Below are 22233 nucleotides of genomic sequence, written 5' to 3' on the forward strand. Positions count from 1 at the left end.
ACACAACTACTGATAAATACTTGGGGATTTATACAGATTTAGTCATCCCACTTCATTTCCTCCTTAAGACAGCAGACCAAATAGTTGGCTGTCACCACAAAAGCAGGGTCATTTTCAGCAGACAGAAATGGCCATTAAGAACCACACTGGTGTTGTTTTTTCTTTAAATATATATGTATACATTAATGTTCAGACATTATTTCACCACTTAGCACTTTTGAAGCATACCTACATTTTAAGTTGAACTACTGACTTGTGTAGCCTTTGGTTTCCGCTCATTTAAAAGAAAAAAGAAAAAGAAAACAAACAAGTCACTTCAGAGAAACTGTAAATTTCCACAGACCTCTGCTCTTGGATAGTGGATGAGGATTTCAAGAAACAAATGTTAAGGGGCTTTAGAAAAAAAGTTCCCACTTCTCAGGGAATATTTAGTGTTGTCTATGTAATTACATGATAACGCAGCAGAGTCTGACAATGCGGAAAAGTTGCCCAAGTTTATGTGCCCAAGTCCATGATTTAAGAGGTAGCTATCACACGACAACAACAACAACTTCTACGCAAAGAAAGGCCGAATTTGGAGCAAATCAGACCCCTCTACTGGCTTCAGCTGACAGTAATGGCTGCCTAGAAAATCAACGTCTAAATGTGGACAGGTGAAAATATGCACACGCGCACGCACACACACACACACACACACACACACACACACACACACACGCACGCACGCACGCGCGCGCACGCACACACACACACACACACACACACACACACACACACAAAAAAATATTAAAAATAAATTCCTGGCTATCATCTATAGCTCAAATACTCTGGAAAACACACAATACTTGTCCTGGTAGTAGTGTCTTTACTGATAAGTGTTTCTATACTGCACAGGGTGTCACAGGTAACTCTGTGATACCAATGCAAACAAAACGTAGTGAAGATCAGGTTGGCCGTAGGGCCCGATACTTAAATGCATTAAGAAAACTGCTTAGTGGTGGTAAACTCTCTACACACACAAACACCCTGCCTATACTTCTTAAAGCACATACTGCAAGTAATCTCCATTTATAAACACATTAGTATTGGATGACTTGGTTCACTGTGGTCCTGTACTCCACTCCCCACTGTCTGATGCCTTATGCACTGTGATAGCCCTTAATGAGGATGAAGGGTAAGTCACCTGTAGAAAAGGTCAAAGACACTGGAAGGAGAGAGAGAGAGAAAAAAAAAAGGAAGTATATCCATACTTCACTGGCACTACTCACGAGCCAGACCCGTCCCGCCCCCCCCCAAAAAAAAGAAGAAAAAAAAATCCAACTATGTTCACACTGTACATTTTCTTAGGTATTCATTACAGCACTGCATCTATAAACAGAAAAATATGAATTTCTTAAAATAAAAAATGAAAATGTGAGGGCTCCTAAAGAAAAACAGGTTCATCATGAATGGAGATGTCATCGCAAGTACAACTGGAAAGGTCTCAATAAGAAAGAGAAAGCAGAAATAAGATCCTTACACTACCAGACATTCATTTTTACAGCAGTTCAGACTCAAGTTAGGCGGAGAGGAAAAACAAACTCAACAAAATCGAAAGCAGTCAAATTATCAACACCTTCAAACCTGGTCCATAAATTAAATAAATTAAAAAAAAAAAATCTTTAATTACTTTTAAAATTATCTTGTCCCCATACTGTGAAGATTCTTTTTTAAACCAGCCCTAGTTAGAATAACTCTAGAGACAGAGCTAATGGAGTAGTGAGGTGTTCTGAGGCTGGTTGGGAGTAAATCCCCCTTTCTTGCGCCCTTGCCGCTTGTTTCCTAAACACCAATCAGCTGCGTGTAGTCCTATTAATCAAGTGAACAAAAATCCATAATCACAGTATCAATACTACCATAAATTCATAGGAAAAACACAAAAGAAAAATATGTATGTGAATACTTTTTTTGTACGTTTGTTTTTTTTTGGCCAAAGATGGTGTACCACAGAGCGTTTCTGTACAGGAGTGTTTTGTGTATATGTATTTACAAACAGATATACACAAACATTTGCAGACTTTAGTGTGTTTTCTGTGAAAGGTTCATAACCACCCCTTCCTCTAAATCACTCAACATTAAGCAATCTTTTTTTTTTTCTTTTTATAAACAAAGTGACTATACAGTTTAAAAAAAAACAAATTAAGGAAAGTAAACAGAAGCACCTCCCATTATAGGAAGTGTGTCTGATTGGACGGCTGAGTGATGTCATCAGATGTTACCGCATGGATTCTACTCGTGCCTTAGAGTGCGGGCACTGCAGCTTTTTTTGTTTTTGTGGAATTAAGCTACTCGCAGCCCGAGCTGCAGATGTGCTCTGAACACTGATGACATCAGCTCCCCTCCGCTTCCACCAATCAGAGCAGAGCCTCATTGAAAGCAGCTGTCCTCTCACCCGCTACTTAGTGTCTCATAATGGGGCATTGGATGGGTACCAGTGGAGCCAGATTCACTGATGATACTTTGGAAGATTGTTCCTGTGAATCCATATAGATAACATCTGGAGGAGGGAAGCATGTGATCAACTTAAACATAAAAAAGAAAAAGATCTTAAAAGGACACCTATTGTCATGTAAATTTCTGGTTGCTTCTTTAAATTTTTGTCGCCTTGCAAAATTTTCTTACAACCACTCCATTTAATCATACTTGTTAAATACATTAAAAAGTGTTTGTTTTTTTTTTTTACAAATCTCAGCAATTAACAGATTTTGATTAGCCATCTCCTGCTCCCCTCCCTCCTCCCCCCTTCATGTTTTAAGTGTTTACATATGCATTTACTTCATAATATATATTTTTTTCTATTTTTTGTGATTGCGATGCTCACACTGGTGGGTACATTCATAGACGCAAGATGGAGACAGAATCCTCAGTCCCGTCCCCCACCGAGTCGCTCTGAAGTATCTCTCAGGTCCTCGGATTGTGTCAGAAAATATGGAACTCTGTTAATTCCACACTGGCAGGAGCGTGGAAAGGAGACGACGGAGGATCTGCTCTCGCACTGCTGAAGGTAAACTCCGAAGGGCCAGGGGGTATGCTGCCGCTATTCACCGAAACACAGATCCTCTCTAATCAATGATGCCCCCAATACACAAACACACACACGCACTCACACCAAAATCCCCTCCAGTCACTGTATAGCTCGTGTGAAAGGTTTGTGTGCCAGAGCCAGCAGCCGGGGCCAAATCCACACCCACACACACAGAGCAGCTTTGGGAGGACTGAAGACTAACACAGCAAGCTGCCGAGAGGAGGAGGAAGAGGCTTTGGTGAAAGAAGAGGGGCAACGTCTGCAGGTGGGAGGATCTGTGGGTTCACTGTACTGGGAGAAAGGGGGAGAAAAAAAACAAACAAAAAAAACGGTTCTGTTGGGGGAGGGATTGTGTGCGTGCATGCGAGCACATCTGCGGCTGTGTGTGTTTGTGTATGTGAGCTGGAGTGATGTGCTGTGTAATGCATGTGGAGCTGACGGCACATTCCCAAAGAGGTGTGCATTTGTGCAGTGGGGGAGGAGATGTGCGTCGCATTTGAGCCCTCACACCAGGTTGTACTCTTTGAGATTGAGCTGTAGGATGGTGTCTTTGACAGCTGCAAACACAAAGCGGATGTTCTCAGTGTCCGTGGCACAAGTGAAGTGAGAGTAGATGATCTTGTCGCTGTCTGGGTTTAAATCCACAAACATCTTGAGGATGAACTCCCGCGCCGCCTGTGCATCTCTCTGGGGACCTAAAATGCAGAAATGGGTGAGGATGTGCGAGTGTGCATTGTACTTCAAGTCACCTTCACAACTTTGGTCCACACTAAGGAAAAGTTGCTTCAAACTGATTTGTGGACAGCTCAGCTGAGTCAAACCCAGTTTTACTAACATCACACTGGCACATATGATGCTTATCACTTTATTAACACTGCTATCATCCATGTCTTTGACAGAATAACCAACACAGTGCACATCTTTAAATCCCTCATCTGAATATCAATCGAAAGCGATGATATTGTGACAAGTCTGATTTCTAGCAGGAACCAAACGCATGTGTCAATCACTCAACACAAACACGTAGATGATCTCACCATCAAACTCGGGAAAGTAGTCCACCAAGTGCGAGTAGGTGATCTTCTCCTCTAGCAGGTCTTTCTTATTAAGGAAGAGGATGACAGAGGAGTTTTGAAACCAGGGGTAGGTAATGATAGTCCTGAACAGAGCCTTACTCTCTTCCATGCGGTTCTGATGAGAACAGTGTTGAGCAGAAACAGAATGTTAATTTGGCGTCAATATTGAAGTCATCTTCAGACTAAAATATCCAGAATACTCTAAATACAAACCATTTGTCGCACTTACCTCATTGTCTGACTCCACCAGGACCTGATCATACTCACTCAGCGCCACAAGAAACATAATGGAAGTGACATTCTCAAAGCAGTGAATCCACTTCCTCCTCTCTGACCTCTGGCCCCCTACATCTACCATCCTGATGGCAGGATGAAGGCGAAGGAGGATAAAAAGTGAAAAAAAGAAGGGGGGAAAAATAAATTAGCATGCAAGTTTGGGTGGCCTAGTTTATGGTAAGTGATTACCATAAACATAAAAGAGTGCTTAGTGTTAAACAAAAGTTTAAGCTCTCAAGAGTCCTCGCACTCTAGCAAGGCTTGAGAAGCTTATTCTTACAGATTCTGCAAAGATTTTGAATCCATCAAGACGCATTTAGTGAACTCACACAAGCGTAACTCTTGCATATTCTATGAATTACTAATACACAACTTAATAACCTGGCCTTTTCAACAAGATACACTTCTGTTTCATTCCATTTTGCGTAACAGAAGAACTCTCTCACTGGAGTACATCCCCCTTAAACATTTTCTGCATATGACCTACATAAAAGATTCAGCCTTTCATCCAGGGACCCATCAAAGCATATTTTCACTGTCATTTTTAAGAGACAGCAGAAATAGGCCCAACATTTATTCTGGGTCCTGACCATTTGTTAAAAGATTTGGTCCTATTAACTTCATTTTAAAGTTGCTGAAACAAGAACCCTGATGGATTCAACATCTTCTTTGAAATACTTTCAAGTGTATCAGTGTACAGATCTCTCTATACAGGAAAAACAAAAAAAAAAAAACAAAAAAAAAACCCACACACAGACACAGATGTGGAGCGTGCACGTGTTTTTGTTGTGTGTGAGTCATGCACGCCACCAGGCAAGCTTTCCATTTAAGACAGACAATAGAAACAGGAAGGAACTTAGGAAGTTGTGTTACTTTTATTGTTTGCTAAATGCCCAAGTTACAAACATGAACCAAAGAAACTACAAAAACAGTCATTCCAGTTATGTCCATACAAGAAATTGTTGCCTCCTCAGTATTGCTAACCCCACCCAGTATGTAACAGGTATTATAGACCACTAACATGCACAGGTGGGTGCATAGGTGAATTTTAACTGTTCAGTAGTCTCATATAGTTAGTAGCGTATTGTGGGATATTCACCTGAAACTCTTTATGGCCCTAGCAACAGTTAACTGTTTTAGTTGATAACAGATTAGTCTGTACTTCTGTTTGTGTGTCATGTTGAAAATAGAAGCTCATAACACATTTTTCACTACTACAAAGCTTTCTCACCCTTCCCCAGTGTGTGCGATAGAGTAGAACATAACAGTTGTAAATGCTTTGAAGCACAGTTAAAGACAAAAAGGACACCAGAGAGACATAAGACAGGATAAAACAAGAGCTGGGGAGGGGGGCGTGACAGAGGACAGGAGGCAGAGCCGAGAGCGTGTTGGAAGCAAAGATATGGAAGGCAATTTACAAAATAAAAAAAATTTGCATTTCAGTTTGATTTCAGCACATGTGCTGGCAGTAGGTAAGCCAAAATTAAAAAAAAAAAAAAAGTCTGAAGCCAGTCATAGGCATAGCATTTAGAGTCAAGATTAAACCTAAGAGATACTCTGAGTCCTCATGTGGTTTCAGGTTTCTTGAGCTTCTCCTTGACAAGGTCAGCCTTCACTCATCTGGGACTGTAGGTCCCAGTTTCATTAAGCCCCTTTGTGACAATTGATTTAATTAAATCTTTGAAGTCAAGAACATTTGCCTGATGAAACAGCAGATAAATGGCATCTCTCCAATTTATATCAGAGTATTTTCAAGCACCTCTGGATGCACAGGTACTTGCCTTCAGAGCAGTCGTACAAATAAGCTTAAAGTCACAGCTCACTGGTGCCCCCTGGTGGTGGCCCAGTCCACAGTGGTCCACAGAGACCCAGGGCCAATATAGGCCCTGCAGGACCTGCTGCCCGAAATAACATTCCTCCACCGCGGAGAGGACGACCTCGTTTCTTCTGCCAGCCGGAGAGGAAGAGGAATAGAGGAGGTGACCCATTTACAGAGACCGGGCACCAAAATGTAGGACTTTGTTTCATTAGGGGACTGTGATTTGTGTGCATGTGACTGCTGTTCATAGCGCCAGGTAGGTACGTAACTATGGGAGACTGTAAAAAGATGACAACTTCTACTTTTTAAATGATTGAAGAGAGTATGGGATGGGATACAGACAAAGAACCCGCATTGATAAATCAAAAGTGTTGAGTTATTTTCAGTCATTGTGAGGAAAAAAATAGATGGTTTATTTGGGACTTGGGGGAGAAGAAAAATAAAAATAAAACATCAAATGAGTTAATGACGTCACGACAAAACATGAATGGACGCAGCCAAAACAGCCGTCTTTCTACCTGAAAATGATGCTTTGCAAGTCGAAGGGGTACTCTATGATTCCTGTAGTGGGGATGCGCACCCTGAGTACATCCTGCTGTGTGGGAAGATAGTTGGAATCTGAAATACGATCCAGATCCGAAAGATAACTACAAACGAGCCAGTCAGGAAAAAGGAATATAAAAAAAAAAAAAAAAAAAAAAAAAAAGAGGGAGGGGAGAGACAGGAAAACAGTTATATAAAGCGTGGCAGGCAATTACCGCAACACCACAGCCATTCCAGGAAAGTGTGGATCAGTCCTGTTGAAGAAGACTCACAGAAAAGGCCGCATCACAGAAACAAAAAGGTGTTAGTGCCACTGCTCCACCAACACTATTCCCAGAGCTTTGACATTAGCAGTTTATCTTTAACTGACCATGGACACTGAGGTCAAGACATTTGTGGAATATGGTGGTGCAGACAGTGTAGGTGGCATCGGTGACAGCAGCAGTGACTTTAGCAGCGGAAACAGCAGCACCTGTATCAGATAAACAAGGATTGGACAAGTCTGACATCAAGGACAACGGGAAACATATTCCCCTTTGTTTCTTTAAAGGTTAAATTCTTCTGCCTTTCAATGTGCATCCAATTGTCTAATATTTCATGACAAATTCCTGGAGAATCTTTGACATCTCTGCCTAATCCTTCTTTATCTGTACTTTGTTGCTGCTCCCTTCAGTGCAACATGTCTGGCCTTAGGTTCTCCTTTCCCCTTGGGGCCAGAACTAGAAGACGATGCTACACACAAACCACTGATAGCCTCATAGGACAAAGCAATCTACTCATGTTAGTATTGTTTGTCCCAACTTTAATCTTTTTTTTGGAAATAAATGATTCTGAGCTACTTCTTTTACACTGACAGTCATCAGTGGTTTGTGTCCTCTAGTCATGGTGACGCTGCAGTCCTGGTGCCTTGAGGGAGTACCTGAAGATGACGTTCTCCAGGTCAAACGGGTACTCTATTATACCCGTGGTGGGAACACGGACCCTCAGTACATCTTGCTGGGTGGGAACATAACCCTCCGCAGTCACACGGTCTATATCACTAAGGTAACTGGAGATATACACGAACAGTGTGGATAACACTGAACTGAAGACATCATTCAATGATTTACTTGCATTTCATTCTGTCATACGCATGCTTAAACAAATACAAACCTTACATATTTGATGTCAAACTGCAAACGCATCTGCATGCACACAAACTTGACCTGCAGTACAGAGCAAGCACAACCAGGGGGCACTAAAGAGTGAGCGATGGCCTTTGGCTTTGCACCCTGGAGTCATGTATTGTGACACAAAGGGTGTACACCTTACCAAGTTCTTTTTTTTTTTTTTTTAAAACAATTACTAGCAGTGCATCTTTTCTCTAAAGACAAATGGCACCGTTTCTAGCCAATCTGGACACAGAAATTGGAAGCTACTGTAAGACTTACTTTAGTGTGTTTTCACTGATGACTGCATGAAGCTCAAGCTCAGGGTAAAATAAGGGGCTCCATAGTGGTTTCAGTGTTTATTCTTATTTAGTTGGATGGGCCAGTGAAATCAGTCTCTCTCCAATAACAAGTCTTTTTTTTCCTCGTACAACTAATTACACTAATATCAATTAAAAGCTAAATAGTGCCATTTTCATGAGAGATTGTCAAATAAACAGGAGATTTTTGTAATTTGTCAGCCAAATTTTCCAGTGGACAAAAGGCTAATGTGCTGCTCTGCCCAGCATATACACCGAAACCCACACAGAACCTGACACCAACCCCACACATCCAACCACACCTTAATTACTCTGAAAATTAGCATCTTGACCTCTGAAGACAACTGTGTCCCTGCTACACACAGTGTCAGTTCCCCCCCAAAATCATGAAATATATATTTTTAAACTTACGTCAGGCTGAACCTAGCTTCGCAGAGAGAAACAATGACCTTGAATTTAGTGAAACAGCTCTTTATATTGCAGCTGCTCAGTCTCACATTAATTAAGCACAGGCACCCCCGCATCATATTTCTCGTTTCTTGGTTGGTCTCATTTCATTTTCACATGAGATGAGACCAATGCAACATTTTTAATGCAGGTTTGGGAACAGACTTATTTTTCATTTTAAAAAAAATAAAAAATACATCAGTCATCGACTACACTTAAATTATAGTAATTTAAAACTGATACCAAACAAGATGGATCTTACACAAGGCCAAAAATAAAATGGTTAAATAGGTGACAAATGTTCCCAAACCAGCATTACAGACAAAAATTACATGCAGCTCATAAATAACATTCTGAAACATTACACAGATACCATGACCATCGTCTGCAAAGCGAGGTGAAAAGACGTACTATTTTGTGGAGTCAGAGAGCTGATATTCTCTGCGACGGTCGTAGGCCTCCTGGATTCCTGGATCAGCCCACAGGGTTTTAATAGCTGTGATGTATGGTTGCTCAAAACTATTGAGCTTCTCAATGTCCACCTCCTTCACAAGCATAGCATTAGCCTGGGAAGACAAAAGGTGAAGTAAGTAACAAAAGATCTGACATACATGGCCACAACACAGCAAACAGAAATATAGATCTATGTTTTTTAAAAACTACAAGAATTATCCAGTCATTTCAGTTTTCAGCTGTAGACTTTTGATATTTCTGCAAACAGCAGATTTTTTCCACTGTCTGTTTAGACCAAACATCCGATCCCAACCACCCACCTATTCTACTTTTTCCAAAGATAATGTTTCTGCTAGACAAACTAAATGCATCACTTCTTGCGTGCCAGAAGTTCTTTCTTGGAAAGATTTTAAAAAAGACAGTTGGTCAAACTCTGAGAAAAAAGAAAATGGCATCTGCACTGAGGATGTCGTCCAAAAAAAAAAAAAAAAAAAAAAAAAAAAAAAAAAAAAGGGCTACACTGCTTCAGTTTCACTTTTGACGAACTAATAAATTTCATTCCTGACCCGTCCCTATAAAAGAAAGCAATATAAATAAATCTGCACTAGTCGATTTCTTAGGGAATCTTACAAAATCCTCATTGCACAGAGGCATGGAAGCTCTTTTAAAATAATAAAAGTTAACAGGAGAAAACCACAATAGCCTTTACCCGGTTGTCTTCATATTTGTAGGGGATCTTGAGGTTCTCAGTGGCGCGGATCATGGACTGCATGGAGGTGAAGATGTTTTGATAAACAAGTCGAATGAAGCCTCTTTTATCTTCATCAGAGTATCCAGCTCCATGGATGATCCTCATCTGCTTGATGAAGGTGCTCTTGCCACTTTCTCCTGTACCTGAGCACAAAGACACAGGATCATAGTTACAGTGTGGGTCACACCTATCGTGAGGGTCCCCAATCAAAGCAAAATTGCAACAGTAAGCAGACCGAGGCTCGATCAAGACAAAGTAAAAGATGAATTGGGATTAGTTTGAACTTTAGATCATGCAAAGCTACTCTAGTATAATCCAAAAATGGCAACACCAAACTGGTAAAGAGCACAGTAAGAGAAAGTCTCACATGTGCCAAGGAAACAAAAATCTTAGCTTTCCTTTTAGTTCTCTACCTCTGACTGAACACAAATTCAATCATACCTGAACATAAGATATCCAGAACTGACAGGTCAACTATTTATTTGAAAATAGCCAATGGCAGTTAAGGATAATGAGCCGATGCCAATGCTCTGCCAATAAATTTGTGCAGTGGAAGTTGACTTCGAGAAAACATTCAACTGTGTCCCTTAAGGTGTCCTGTGGGAGTATGGGTACTTGCTTGTTGTTACCAACCAATTCCTCCATGTTCATCTGTCCTAAGAGTCTGGTTCACATTGGTACTTCTACCGCTGACGCCATGCTTCTCAGCTGGAAAAAGGGTGGACCACCCAATCTAAACTCGAGATGAATTTCTTACCCAAGTGGAAGAATTAAAGTAACTTAGGACCGTGTGTAAGAGTGAGGACTGTGCAGCGGGACACTAACTGATGTATTGCTATAGTATCAGCAATGATATGCAAGTGGTGCCGATCTACTGTGGTGAAGAAAGAGCTGAGCATGGACATGAAGTTGTCAATTTACAGATCAACCTATGTTCCCACCCTCACCAATTACTATCAGCTTGCAGATACGAGTGGCAGAAATCAGCTTCCTCCAAAGAGTATCTCTGCTCTCCCTTTGAGACATGTTGAGGAGGTTGATTGTTCGGGAGGAGCCGAGATTAAAGCTGCTAATCCTCCACATTGAAATGAGCCGGGTAAGGGGATGCCTGATGTGCACTTCCTTAGGTGAGGTAAGGTCCTATCAGGAAATGGCCTGGGGATAGACCCAGGACACATTAGAGCTCGCTGCTGGGTACGAGAGCTTATAAATTACTCATCACAGTATACACTACTACTTAGTCTACATTCATATAAACGTGGCAGACAAGAAGTGAGAAATAACAGGGGAGGGAAAAAAAAAAAAAAAAAAAAAAAAAAAAAAAAAAGGCTCCACAAAAACCAAATCCACAAGACAAGATGTTATGGTTCGCTCTTCATGTGTCACCGCCACAGCAATGAACTACCAGTGTGTTACACACAGAAAGCCGCAAAGATTTTAACAGTAAAAAAAACAACAAGAAGAGGAAATATATTGTGAATAAAATCGCATCTGTTGTCACTGAGGTGTTAATCTATATCACTACCCAGTCCTATTCGATGCCACTGAACTGTCCCATTTTCATATTGAAAAATCAGACCCCTCATTTCTGCCAAGACCCAGAGCCGAACCTGTAACATGAACTCAGACATGCTGCAGTCCGTTTTTCTGTTTAGTTACTTGACATTCGAGGTAATTAATAGGATAGACAATGTTTTTCTCAAAATTATATTAATACGGGATGCTCATACGAGTCCTTAGTCAACTTGTTATAAAATCCCTTGACTGACATTCCAAACTGATTAACTAAACTCATTAGGGGTGCACATATGTCAAAGCTTCTTTGTCTAGTGTCAGGAAGTTGCTCCACAGTTTGCCAAGTAAACAATTCAAAAAATATTTCTAGGGAAAAAAAAAGGGGAGGGATGAGTGAAGGAAATATGAGCTAATTTAATGAAGACAATTAAGACAGTTTGCCCTACTATATCCAGCATCTAACAGTGAACTGCCTCTGACAACGACCCCTGCTGTCATCTTTTGGCAAAGGGCGAAACTCACTCAGTGATTCTTTCCTGCCCTCCTGATTCCATATTTGGAAGTAAAACTATTACAATATTTCAAACATCATAACAGCCAAGATAAAATGTACCTTTTGATACCAAAACATCCCTGATTTCACCGTCAGAGTCGCATACTCTTCCTTCAGTTAAAGACAACAAAAACAACACTTTAAGCCTTTCTATATCCCGAAAAAAAATTAAATTAAAAAAAAAAAAACAAAAAAAAAAAAACCCCACTCGATTGGTGGTCTGTTAGGCCTAACCTACATTTCACAATAGCCCTCTAAGGTCTGCATACTGCCTAAAAACCTTACCCTCAGGCCATGAAAATAAATAAATATTAAAAACAAACAGGCTGATGGCATTTGAGTTCTCAGTGATATCAAACAGGATCCAGCACATCAATGATATCTGCAGAACTGAGAGGGAAAGACGAAAGACGTGGGAAAAAAAAAAAAAAAAAAAAAAAAAAAAAACAACACACATAGGCTACACTCATCTCACCACCACCTACATTCAAGGTTTTTGAAGAGCAGCCATATTTCCGTTACCATAGCAACCCCTCCTCTGTCTCCCTCTTTTTGTGTTCCTGTGTTTTCTTTTTTTCCTCTTCTTTTTTAAACCCCTCCCATCCGCCCCTTCTCTCTCCTCTCTTTCGTAGCAGACAGTAAATATAACTGCGAGCCCCTCAGGCTCGCTCTGTGCTCTTCATATTTTGGTTCACCGCAGAGAAGAAGGGCCTCGGTTAAGCAGAACATTTGGGATGGGCGGGAGAGGGGGTATGGTCTGAGGTCAGGGGGTTCTGACACCTTAGGACAGTGAAAGGAATGGGAGAGATAATCACTTTCCTGTCAATGGAGAAGAAACCGCTTAATCTCAAAAATATATTTCTTATATCTAAAGTCTTTATCCATAAGGGGAAAATGGCTCTCCTTCATCCAACAAAATGCCCAATTTAGGATAACAGACTAGACAGGCTTTATAGTTCAGTGTTTTTTTAAAAAAAAAAAAAAAAAAAAAAAAAAAGCAAAAAGCACCATCTTCATTTCTCCTGGATGAATCAATGCACTGCAGTGAAAGCTACACGCTGGTCGGCCTAACAAAAGAAGTCAAACACAGAGAGCGTATTCTTTGCAACAGGGCTGCATTGGCAATGACTGCAGACCGGCTCACCGAAGGAGCAAGAAGATCACTCTCCAGCCTAATGTCTGATTTATTTCTCGTGACCCCATCACAAGATCTCCCTCCGCTGTGTTCCCTTAACTATCATGTCCCTCTTTTCCCCAGACAACACACTACAAGCCTCTGTCCTCGCTTTTTCCTCCCCAAAAATTGTACTAGTGTCAGCCACAGCCATTTCCATGCCCTCACCAACTCTTCCCCACTAACACGCCCCCACCCCTCGCTCCCCTCATAACCTCCCTGAGGCAAGAAATATGCCTCGCCATTCTCATCCCTCTCTGTCAAGAATTTTGGATATTCATAACTAGAATCCATCCATTCTTTTTTGGTAATGACCTAGAAAAAGGAGGTCACCTTTTAATAGCTCACGCGCACACACGCGCGCGCACACACACACTGAGCTCTCTTCTAGGTACTGTGAGAGAGAGCGAAAAAGAAAGAGTGGAGATTGTGTCCCAGCGCAACAGTGCAAGGTACACTACACAGCCCACACACACACCAACACTACTCTCTTCGCAGAACCGATGAGCTTTGTTCCAAAAAACCAAAGTCTCACTCGAGGGTAACCCGATGACAATAAGCACACAACAAAAACTTGCTCTCAACACCCAAATTACAAAGAGGCGCTGAAATGATAACAGTACGCAAGCAGTACAGCTCCCCATCAACTAAAAAGGCAGCAAGCACTACACCTGTATATTCCATTGCCAGGATAGCTTTCATAAGCCTTTACATAACGCAACTGATGTCAGCTTGTGACACAACCCCTGATAGACTTGACACACTGCTGTCTTGGTGCAGCAGTTTTGGTTGAGCCCCGGCGTGTGCGCGCACACCTACACGAAGGCATTGCTTTGTTTACACAGTCTGCTCATCTTATAAATCTCCCAGCCTGCTTCAAACGCAGCCGCCACAGGGCCTTGTTCACAAGCGTGCCCATTTCTGCTAAACCTGACCTCCCCATGCAAAACGAGTCGCTGCTTTCGATGAACAGGAAGTCATCGGCATTGCTGTAAATTTGCATGCAAAAATGGTAAATGGCCTGTATTTATATAGCGCTTTACTAGTCCCTAAGGACCCCAAAGCGCTTTACATATCCAGTCATCCACCCATTCACACACACATTCACACACTGGTGATGGCAAGCTACAAAAACACACACGCCAAAATATAACTGTCCATTGCTATGAACAGCACATGTTTATCTGGGTTTATCAACGGTCCTTTCAGTCAGCACGTGGCAATCAAATCTCAGCACGGAGAAACCGTCTGCATAAACACAGTCAAGGTTAAGATACTGACAAAACTGGCATCATGTAGGCATTATACGTTTTTGTCAGCACCTGGGAAAACTTTTAAAAAATGAGAAGGCTAAGCAAAAATGTAGCGAGGGTCTTAAGCTTTCACATATTCATCTTGGAAATTGGCCTCTTTCAGGCGTACAAAGGAAAGGGACTGAGCCAAGGCAGCCTGCAGCTATGCAACACACACACCACCTGCCTAACCAACTGTGGACACACACACACACACACACACACACACACACACACACACACACACACACACACACACACACACACACACACCCCCACCCACCCTGTGGTCAACCTCAAGGCATGGATGTTACCTCCACTGTGATGTCCCATTTCTACCCCCTTTCCCTGCAAAGACTTCAAAAAAAGGACACAGCAAGGAGGGCCATTTCTCCCTGTCAGATATATGGCCGCTTGCTCTGTGTTCATTGTGCTTCCTTCCGTCAGAATCTCGGTATAACTCTACGGCTTTGAGCCGATGCCTCTGCATCTGCCGAGTGCTCCGCGTACGTGGGTGTCGGAGCTGTAAATCGAACATGCGTGCTATAGCAAGCGCTGCACATAATACACACACTCTCACGCGTCTTCATCTCACCATCTTAGGATGGCCTTGTCTGTTTACCAGTGTGTATGCAATGAGTGTTGAGTGGCAGAGTGCGAGTGGGTGAGCAACAAAAATGGCAGGAAAAAGAAAGAATAAAAGAAACCTCGCTCGACAAAAGATTCAACACTTTGCAGGAGTATTTTTTTTCCTTTTTTTAAATCTACAACACACAGTGTGCTCAGCTGCTCCAACTAAAACCAGCCAAATCCTTGATATTGATATCGCTTCTTAAGCTGTGGTTCTTATTTTAGGGAATCTCATCACAGACCGAGAGAGAACATCACTCTGTCCACACATGGGCAGTAAACGTACGCCACGGCTATTTGCTACAATTATTTAACAAATCCACTTTATGCACAGCGTAAGCGTGGCACAGCCTTCCAAATCCAACTCGAAACAGAAAATTGAAGTGACAGAAGTTGAAACGTTGCGATGAGGGAGAAGTGTGGGCTTTACTGTACGCGGCAGCTGGTGGGAGTAAACAGGAATGAACATGCCACTCTGTCACCACAGAGAGGACTGAAGATGCTGGCAGAGAACAGAAAGGCAGGCTACGTACCCGTCCTGTCTGGGGACTGTGGGGGGAAGCAAGCAGTATGTGGGACAGCCTCCATCTAGCCTCAAATCTCTAGAGAACCTGCCATGACCCTCTTTTAAGAACGCGTGTGTGTGTGTATACTTTCATCTGCGTGCTAGAGAGCAAAATGTGTAAAAGACACGGTGTCATAGAGCGAGACAAGGAACGTGTGCAAGGCTGGCTGAGAAAACGGTAAAAGGAGACGCTATCCAAGTTCGACGATGGTGAATTTGTGCATACGTACGTCTCTGTAAAAGATTTAAACTGGGCATCCTAACCAGGCAGGAGACAGAAAGGTGCAAAATTATACAAAACATAACATGTAGCCTGACATATACTGCCTCATCAACTCATCCCACTGCAGTTTTCTGAGACCTGGCTGTGAACCTTTTCTAAAAGACATCACATAAACAAGACAGAAAAAAAAAATGAATGGAATGACGTCTGGGTGGATTTCTCTTTCTCCTTATATCTGTCTTCTTTACACATTCACAAAAAATATGATGGAAAACACTGAAAATAACAAAAAATGTTTTGTCAAGTACAGTTTGGGGTCTCCCCACAGAACGTACGAGGCCTTAAAGATGTTTAGTGAGAACTGCTTTTGCTTTCGATCTTTTTTCTTGCAAGTAGATGCGTCAGTCTTGCAGGCGATGAGATAAAATGAAGAACTGTCAGAGAGAACAGATTACCAATTGTCGCATTTTAAGGGTTTTTAATCGTGCATATTAGTTTATCTTACATCTCTGTGGAAAATTAATCGCCTAAATATGGTAAACAGATTTTTCGAAACTCTCAGATACGCAGAGCACGTCTTACGTCGACCTTCATATTTAAAAAGCGTTAGATCTGACCATGATAAAGGGGATTTGAGGAAAAGCTGCAGAACTTCACATTCACTGGCATTAAAGCCCCCCCGAAAAACTGTGCGCGCGCACACACACACACACACACACACACACACACACACACACACACACATCCATCTAGGAATCCCTATTGCCATATATGATCAAAATAAGATGGCTTGGCAGGAGAAGTAAGGTCAGCAATAAATGTGAGCCTAACCCTTGATCCCCTTCCTGGTTCAATCACACTGCTCATCTAAAAAGGATGCCTTAACCTGGTATAACAAGATGTACTGCTGACACAGGAAAGAACAATGAAATCACTGAGTACTTGGCAAACGACTTAAACAATGCCTGGAATGATATGCCGTAGAGAGGGCCACAACTTTTTGGTGTCAGAGTTAACTTTAGCCCCAGCCAGACTTAATTTATTTTTAAGGATGTTTTTCCGTAATCAGGCACATACACAAATGCCAACTGACAGCCTGTCTGGGAGTTTGAACTCTGAAAAAAAATCCTGGAAAAGCACTTTAGGAAACCTTAAAATGTTTAACCTAACAGCTCACTTTACTGACCGTTTGCTTGCTCCAGCAGTTTATTTACCCGATGCAGCAAAAGCCACAGCTCTTAGTTCACTTTGTTTTGACCAAGTAGAGGCAAACCATTGGTCTGTGGAGCAGGAAGCTGTCAGTATGGCCTGATATGGCACTATGCAACAAGCAGCCACACTGTGGTACTGCTGCAGCCCTGGAAGAGCGGTTATTCTCCGAGTTAGCAGTTTAACAATGATAACATTTAACCTCCCTGTATTCTTAGACTGGAAACTTTGTGCTTGGGTTGGGTGCAAGATGTAACCAAGCCACATAACTGTTCTGGCACATACACGCTGGCCATGTAGCAAATCCTGCCAGTAAGCGAGTGGCACAGAAGGAGGGTGGACTGTCATTAGTGAGAGGAAAATCAACGCTGTTACAGGAATGCAATATGCAGTTACAGTAACATCAATCTAGAGTTAAAACAATTACAAGACTTTACCAATCTGCATTATGTGGTTCCAGATCTACAACAAATATGAGAAGCTGCTACAGCGGTTAGCACAGTTGCCTCGCAGCAAGAAGGTCCCGAGTTCAATTCCAGGCTGGGGACTTTCTGAGTGGAGTTCTTCTTGCATGTTCTCCCTGGTTACTCCACAGACATGCACGGGGCTGGGTTAACTGGTGATTAGCCAGTTATTATTAGACTAAATTAGCTGTAGGTGTGAATGTGAGCAATCGTTCGTCCCTCGCCCTTTGACAGAGTGGTGACCTGTCCGGGGTGCCTCTCACGCTATGACAGCTGGGATAGGCTCCAGCCCAACTGCGATTCTGAATTGGATAAGTGGGAGAAAATGGACTGATGGAAGGATGGAAGGAAGACCTTACTGGTAACGGAATCATCTTAGACTTCTGGGCAGGCAAAAATCAATTTTAAGATTGGGCTTTAGGACGGTAATTTGCCAAGTATTTGCCGTTTCTTATGTCAGGCTGCATTTCATTGTCAGTAAGCTGGAGTTTTCTTGCACGCAAGAACAATTCATCAACATTTTTTTTCTGGTAAAGAGTCTGCTACTTTGTTTTACAGAAGTCTCAAGCATCTTCCTGACTGTACTGGACATTTGATAAACAAAATGCACAGTAAGCCTGGGTAAATTAGACCCCATTTACACACACAAAAGTTACATTTAACTTGCAGACCTGATATTTCCGTCAATGTAGGGCCAAAAATCACTTCATTTTTTAAATACACAAGGAAATCTGCTGCACTATTATGTTAAAGCTCAAATCAGCAAAAAGGTTGTGTGATATTTTACCTAATAAAGCATATCTACTAATTTCATGTGTAACGCTGCAGGAGTCTGCAGTTGCACATTATATATTAAAGCTAAAGCTGTGCACACTGAGCCGTGGGGTAGAAGATCAACTGACATGTTGAACACATCCCGTACGTGCTGAAATCCAGGGTAGCCAATTACGAAAAAAAAAAAAAAAAAAAAAGGAAAAAAACAACAACTTCTCAATCATGTGAGATGGTGCTCAATATCATTCCACCTCTCCTGTGCAGTTTCTTGGCAAAAATTCCCCAGACTGTTCCCAAAGGTCAAGGCTGGGCTTTGCCACAGCAGGTTCCTGCGATCAGTATGTACAAGCTGGTAAATGAGTGCAGACTGTAAGGAGCCTTATAAAAATAAAAATAAAAAATTAAATAAATAAATGCAGCCATTTTGAAATGCGATGGTTAAATGTTCAAAAACGGAGACAGTCTCCATCCTCCACTGAGGTGTGGAGAGGCCGAGATCGCACGGAGTGTTGTGGGCTTGAGAATTATGCCAGGGGATAATAGGAGTCAGTGACACCTTAAAAAGTCTGAGCAGCAGATGTGTTTAACCAAGCCTATTAAAACCAGGACTAATCCTGCCTTACACGTCCTTATCCAGCCGTCCACTGACAGCTTTAGCTTGCACAGGACAGTCCACTTACAGCGTGACTGGTTTCCATTTGCGCTTGCTTTCAGTCCTTCAGACTGATGCACCCATAAAAGTTTGTTTAAAAGACTGCTGTTAGAATCAGCTCCATTAATCCAGCTCATCACCAGGCATGAGTAGCAAACGCCCCTTCTCACCTGCTCACCTTGGCAGCCAGGTAGAAGAACGTGCAGCAGAGATGAAGATGTACGACACACGGCAAACTATGTCCCATCAATGGCCTACTTTACCTAGTTGAGGTACTCACCAGGGAAATAAAAAGGAGACACACATGTCAAATAACCAGGGCTGCTTTTAGTGAGCGTGAAATGGGAGCAAACGTTTTGAAACTAAGGATGCAACCTAGATAATTCCAATTGTCCTAAAAAGGGAGATTCTTTTATCACCCCCCTCCCCAAGCTCTTACACCAAGCATTAGTTCAAGTAGCCATGGAGGGAAGGGGGTGGGTCACATAATGGACAAGAAGTTAGTCTGTTATAATATGGTAGGTAAGCGAGTACATTCGAGAAAGCACAGTCCACTGTTCCCTTTTGTGTCCACAGAACTATGAATCAATGCAGTACAGAGCAACTTATCCAACAGCAGCTCCCACCTGCCCACACACTTGCTATAAAAATAGCTAACCTACTCAGCTAGACTCCAGGATGAGGGGGCCAGCCCCTCAGTATCCTTGTCCTCTGCAAGTGTAGATTTGTGACACTAGTTACTCATTAAATAATAACAGAAATGTAACAATGAATGAGTGGGCACCATACAAGGTCTAGCTGAGGGATCTGAAAGGTCTTCCAGTTGTACAAATGTTATGCAACCTATTGAAATCAACTCAAAGCCCCCCTCCTCCCCCCGATTAAATCAAGTGGCCATCTTCACAGTTAACCAGCGCCTGCTGACAAACGACAGTAGCGGTTTTGCAGCTGGGAGATGAATCAGACAGTCATAACTTAACATGTGGTCGCCTGCAAACGGTGACATCTTCGCAACTTCGATGCCAAATGAGCCTGTTGTCTGCACGCCAATGCAAAATCCACACACACACACACACACACACACACACACACACACACACACACACACACACACACACACACGAATAAAGAGACGGATCCGCTGGTTAGGCATGCCATGCAGATTCACACCTGCACACGCCAGATAGCCAAATCCAACGCAAGTTGCAAAAACAAGCTCTGCATTTCGGAAAATCATGCCATAACGTTTACTCATAATCACACCAGGCTTCCAGCTAGCAACCTTAACTAGCAGCATATCTGCTAGCATCGCCAAGAAGGCCCAAGGAGGTTGGCTGTCCACATAAACGACACAAACATGGCTATTAAAAAGGGCGTTTGGGATTTAGCATGCTACATACCGAGCAGCAGTAATTTCAGCTCTCTCCTGGAGTCTCGCTTGTCTCGGCGGAGTTGTTTGTCAATTTCTGCATTGATTCGTTTCGACTCCTTCGCCTCTTCGCTCAGGCAGCAAGCCATCATGGACTCCAGAGTCATCCCCTCTGGTTTTTGGCAGCCCGGTTCAGGCGGGACCTAACGAACACTTGCCCACGGTTTCAGCTTCTCCCGAACCCCGGTTTCCTCGCTTCTGTCTCTAGCGAGGAGGTGGTGGTGGTGGTGGTAGTAGTAGTGTCGGACCGGACGAGTGGATGGATAGGACTGGGGGAGGGGGTGGGGGGGGGAGACTAGCCAAGGGGCCTCGCTGTCAAGTTGTCCCCCCGGCCGAGAGCAACTGCGACTTCAACCGGGCGATCTCAGCAAATCACGGGAGATTCGGACAAGGAGGAGGGAGCCAGGAGACGGTGGGGCCTCCCCGAGATGCTCTCAGCCTGCACGCCTCTTAATACAGCTAATATTAAAATGACTCCAGCTGCCACAGATTAGCTACTTAATACCCGTTTATATCATTAACCCCTCGTGTGTCACTGGGAGATCCAATTCTACCTTCTTTAATTTAATCTTCTCAATCCGCTAAAAGTGGTTTAAGACCGCAGAGTCGCCACATCCGAACCCGTAACAGCTGATATCTGTGCACTCTCCCCAACGCTAGATAAGCCCGTTTAGTCTGTAAAAGTAAAGACCCCTTGTCAGCAGGCTAATATTAGAGTGGTAATCTATATTGCACTAGCCACACCGCAGCACTGCGCCTATTTTCCGAGTAACTACATCAGCTAACGCTGGCTAAATTAGACGTAACGACTACGGAGGCTGCCCTGCTAGCCCGCTAGCTCACTAAACAGCGCCTCGGCTAAAATGTGTCAACCCGCAGTGATTGAAGCAGCAGGCTGCTGGTTGAAGGAATTTGACTGCCTAGCTAGCAATAACTACACAGCAGCCTATTACATCTTGGCTCATTTTGACGATAAAATAAAATGCTACGACAACGACCGAAAACAAATCTGAAAAACGCGTGCCGAGCCGGCGGCTTTTGCTAGAAATATATTCACTTCAAGCAGAAAGCTTTCGGGTCGTTCGTCGCTGGAACTAGGTGGGCACACAACAGGATGATGCCAAGCGAGGATGAGGATACAGTAGTGTTGACTGACAAACGGCGGATTTCACCAAACAGGTTCGTGGCAGACCAATTGAATGAACGAGGCGGGTCTCTGGGTGGGCTCAAGTTAGATCCATGAGATGCAGATGCAGGCTAAACCTAAAAAGCATGACCAGATAAAAGCTGTTTTTTTTTTATTGTCGTCCAAGTCAGAGCACCTGTTGCATATATGCTATCTCCAGCTTAATAATATGTTAGAATATATAGGAACGCTTAAATATGTAAGCACTCCTTATCCTTCCATCAATAACCTGCAGGGTATTGGAAGCGAGCGTCAAGTGTGCTGGAATAACAGCGGCATCTAGTGGCCTTATAGTAGAATTGCAAGTGTCGCCTGTTAAGACTGGGTTCATTCATTCACTGAGTCCATGAAGCAAATGAGGACACTTGGCATTCATAAATGGGCCACTCTGCAATTGCAGGACAATTTCTGTCCCACCCATGAATTTCAAAGTAACCCCTGTACAAAATACTAGAACACGCATTTGTTGTGTAAATTAAACATGTCTCGAGGCAAGTGTAGAAAAGGGGTTCCAAAATATTATTTAAAATACAAAATATCTCCAGGGAAACCTTCAAAAACTGTCACTTGTCTCTCGTCACAGCTTCTTGACAACCAAATTGCATGTCAAGTACAACAATTAACATAAGTTATAAATCCACCTTTTCTTTTTGACTATGCTGACATGTGT

The 22233-nt window shown here is 42.6% G+C and overlaps 1 protein-coding gene across 2 annotated transcripts; it reads right to left on the reverse strand.

The window, feature by feature from the left end:
* Positions 1–735: 735 nt before the first annotated feature.
* On the reverse strand, positions 736–21618 carry gna11b (guanine nucleotide binding protein (G protein), alpha 11b (Gq class)). 2 transcript variants are annotated; one of them, XM_080871762.1, is made up of 8 exons: positions 20349–21618; positions 9856–10040; positions 9105–9259; positions 7698–7826; positions 6754–6882; positions 4370–4499; positions 4102–4255; positions 736–3759 (listed from the first exon to the last, which is right to left on the reverse strand). In XM_080871762.1, the coding sequence occupies exons 1-8, from the start codon at positions 20482–20484 to the stop codon at positions 3569–3571; spliced, it is 1209 nt and encodes a 402-aa protein (XP_080727888.1). In that variant the 5' UTR covers positions 20485–21618; the 3' UTR covers positions 736–3568. The 2 variants fall into 2 exon arrangements, with proteins under 2 accessions (XP_080727888.1, XP_080727887.1); XM_080871761.1 differs by lacking the exon at positions 7698–7826 and having other exon boundaries at positions 20349–21588.
* Between the last annotated feature and the right edge of the window lie 615 nt (positions 21619–22233).

This window comes from Rhamphochromis sp. 'chilingali' (assembly GCF_963969265.1).
Source record: "Rhamphochromis sp. 'chilingali' genome assembly, chromosome: 21".
Classification (NCBI taxonomy): domain Eukaryota; kingdom Metazoa; phylum Chordata; class Actinopteri; order Cichliformes; family Cichlidae; genus Rhamphochromis; species Rhamphochromis sp. 'chilingali'.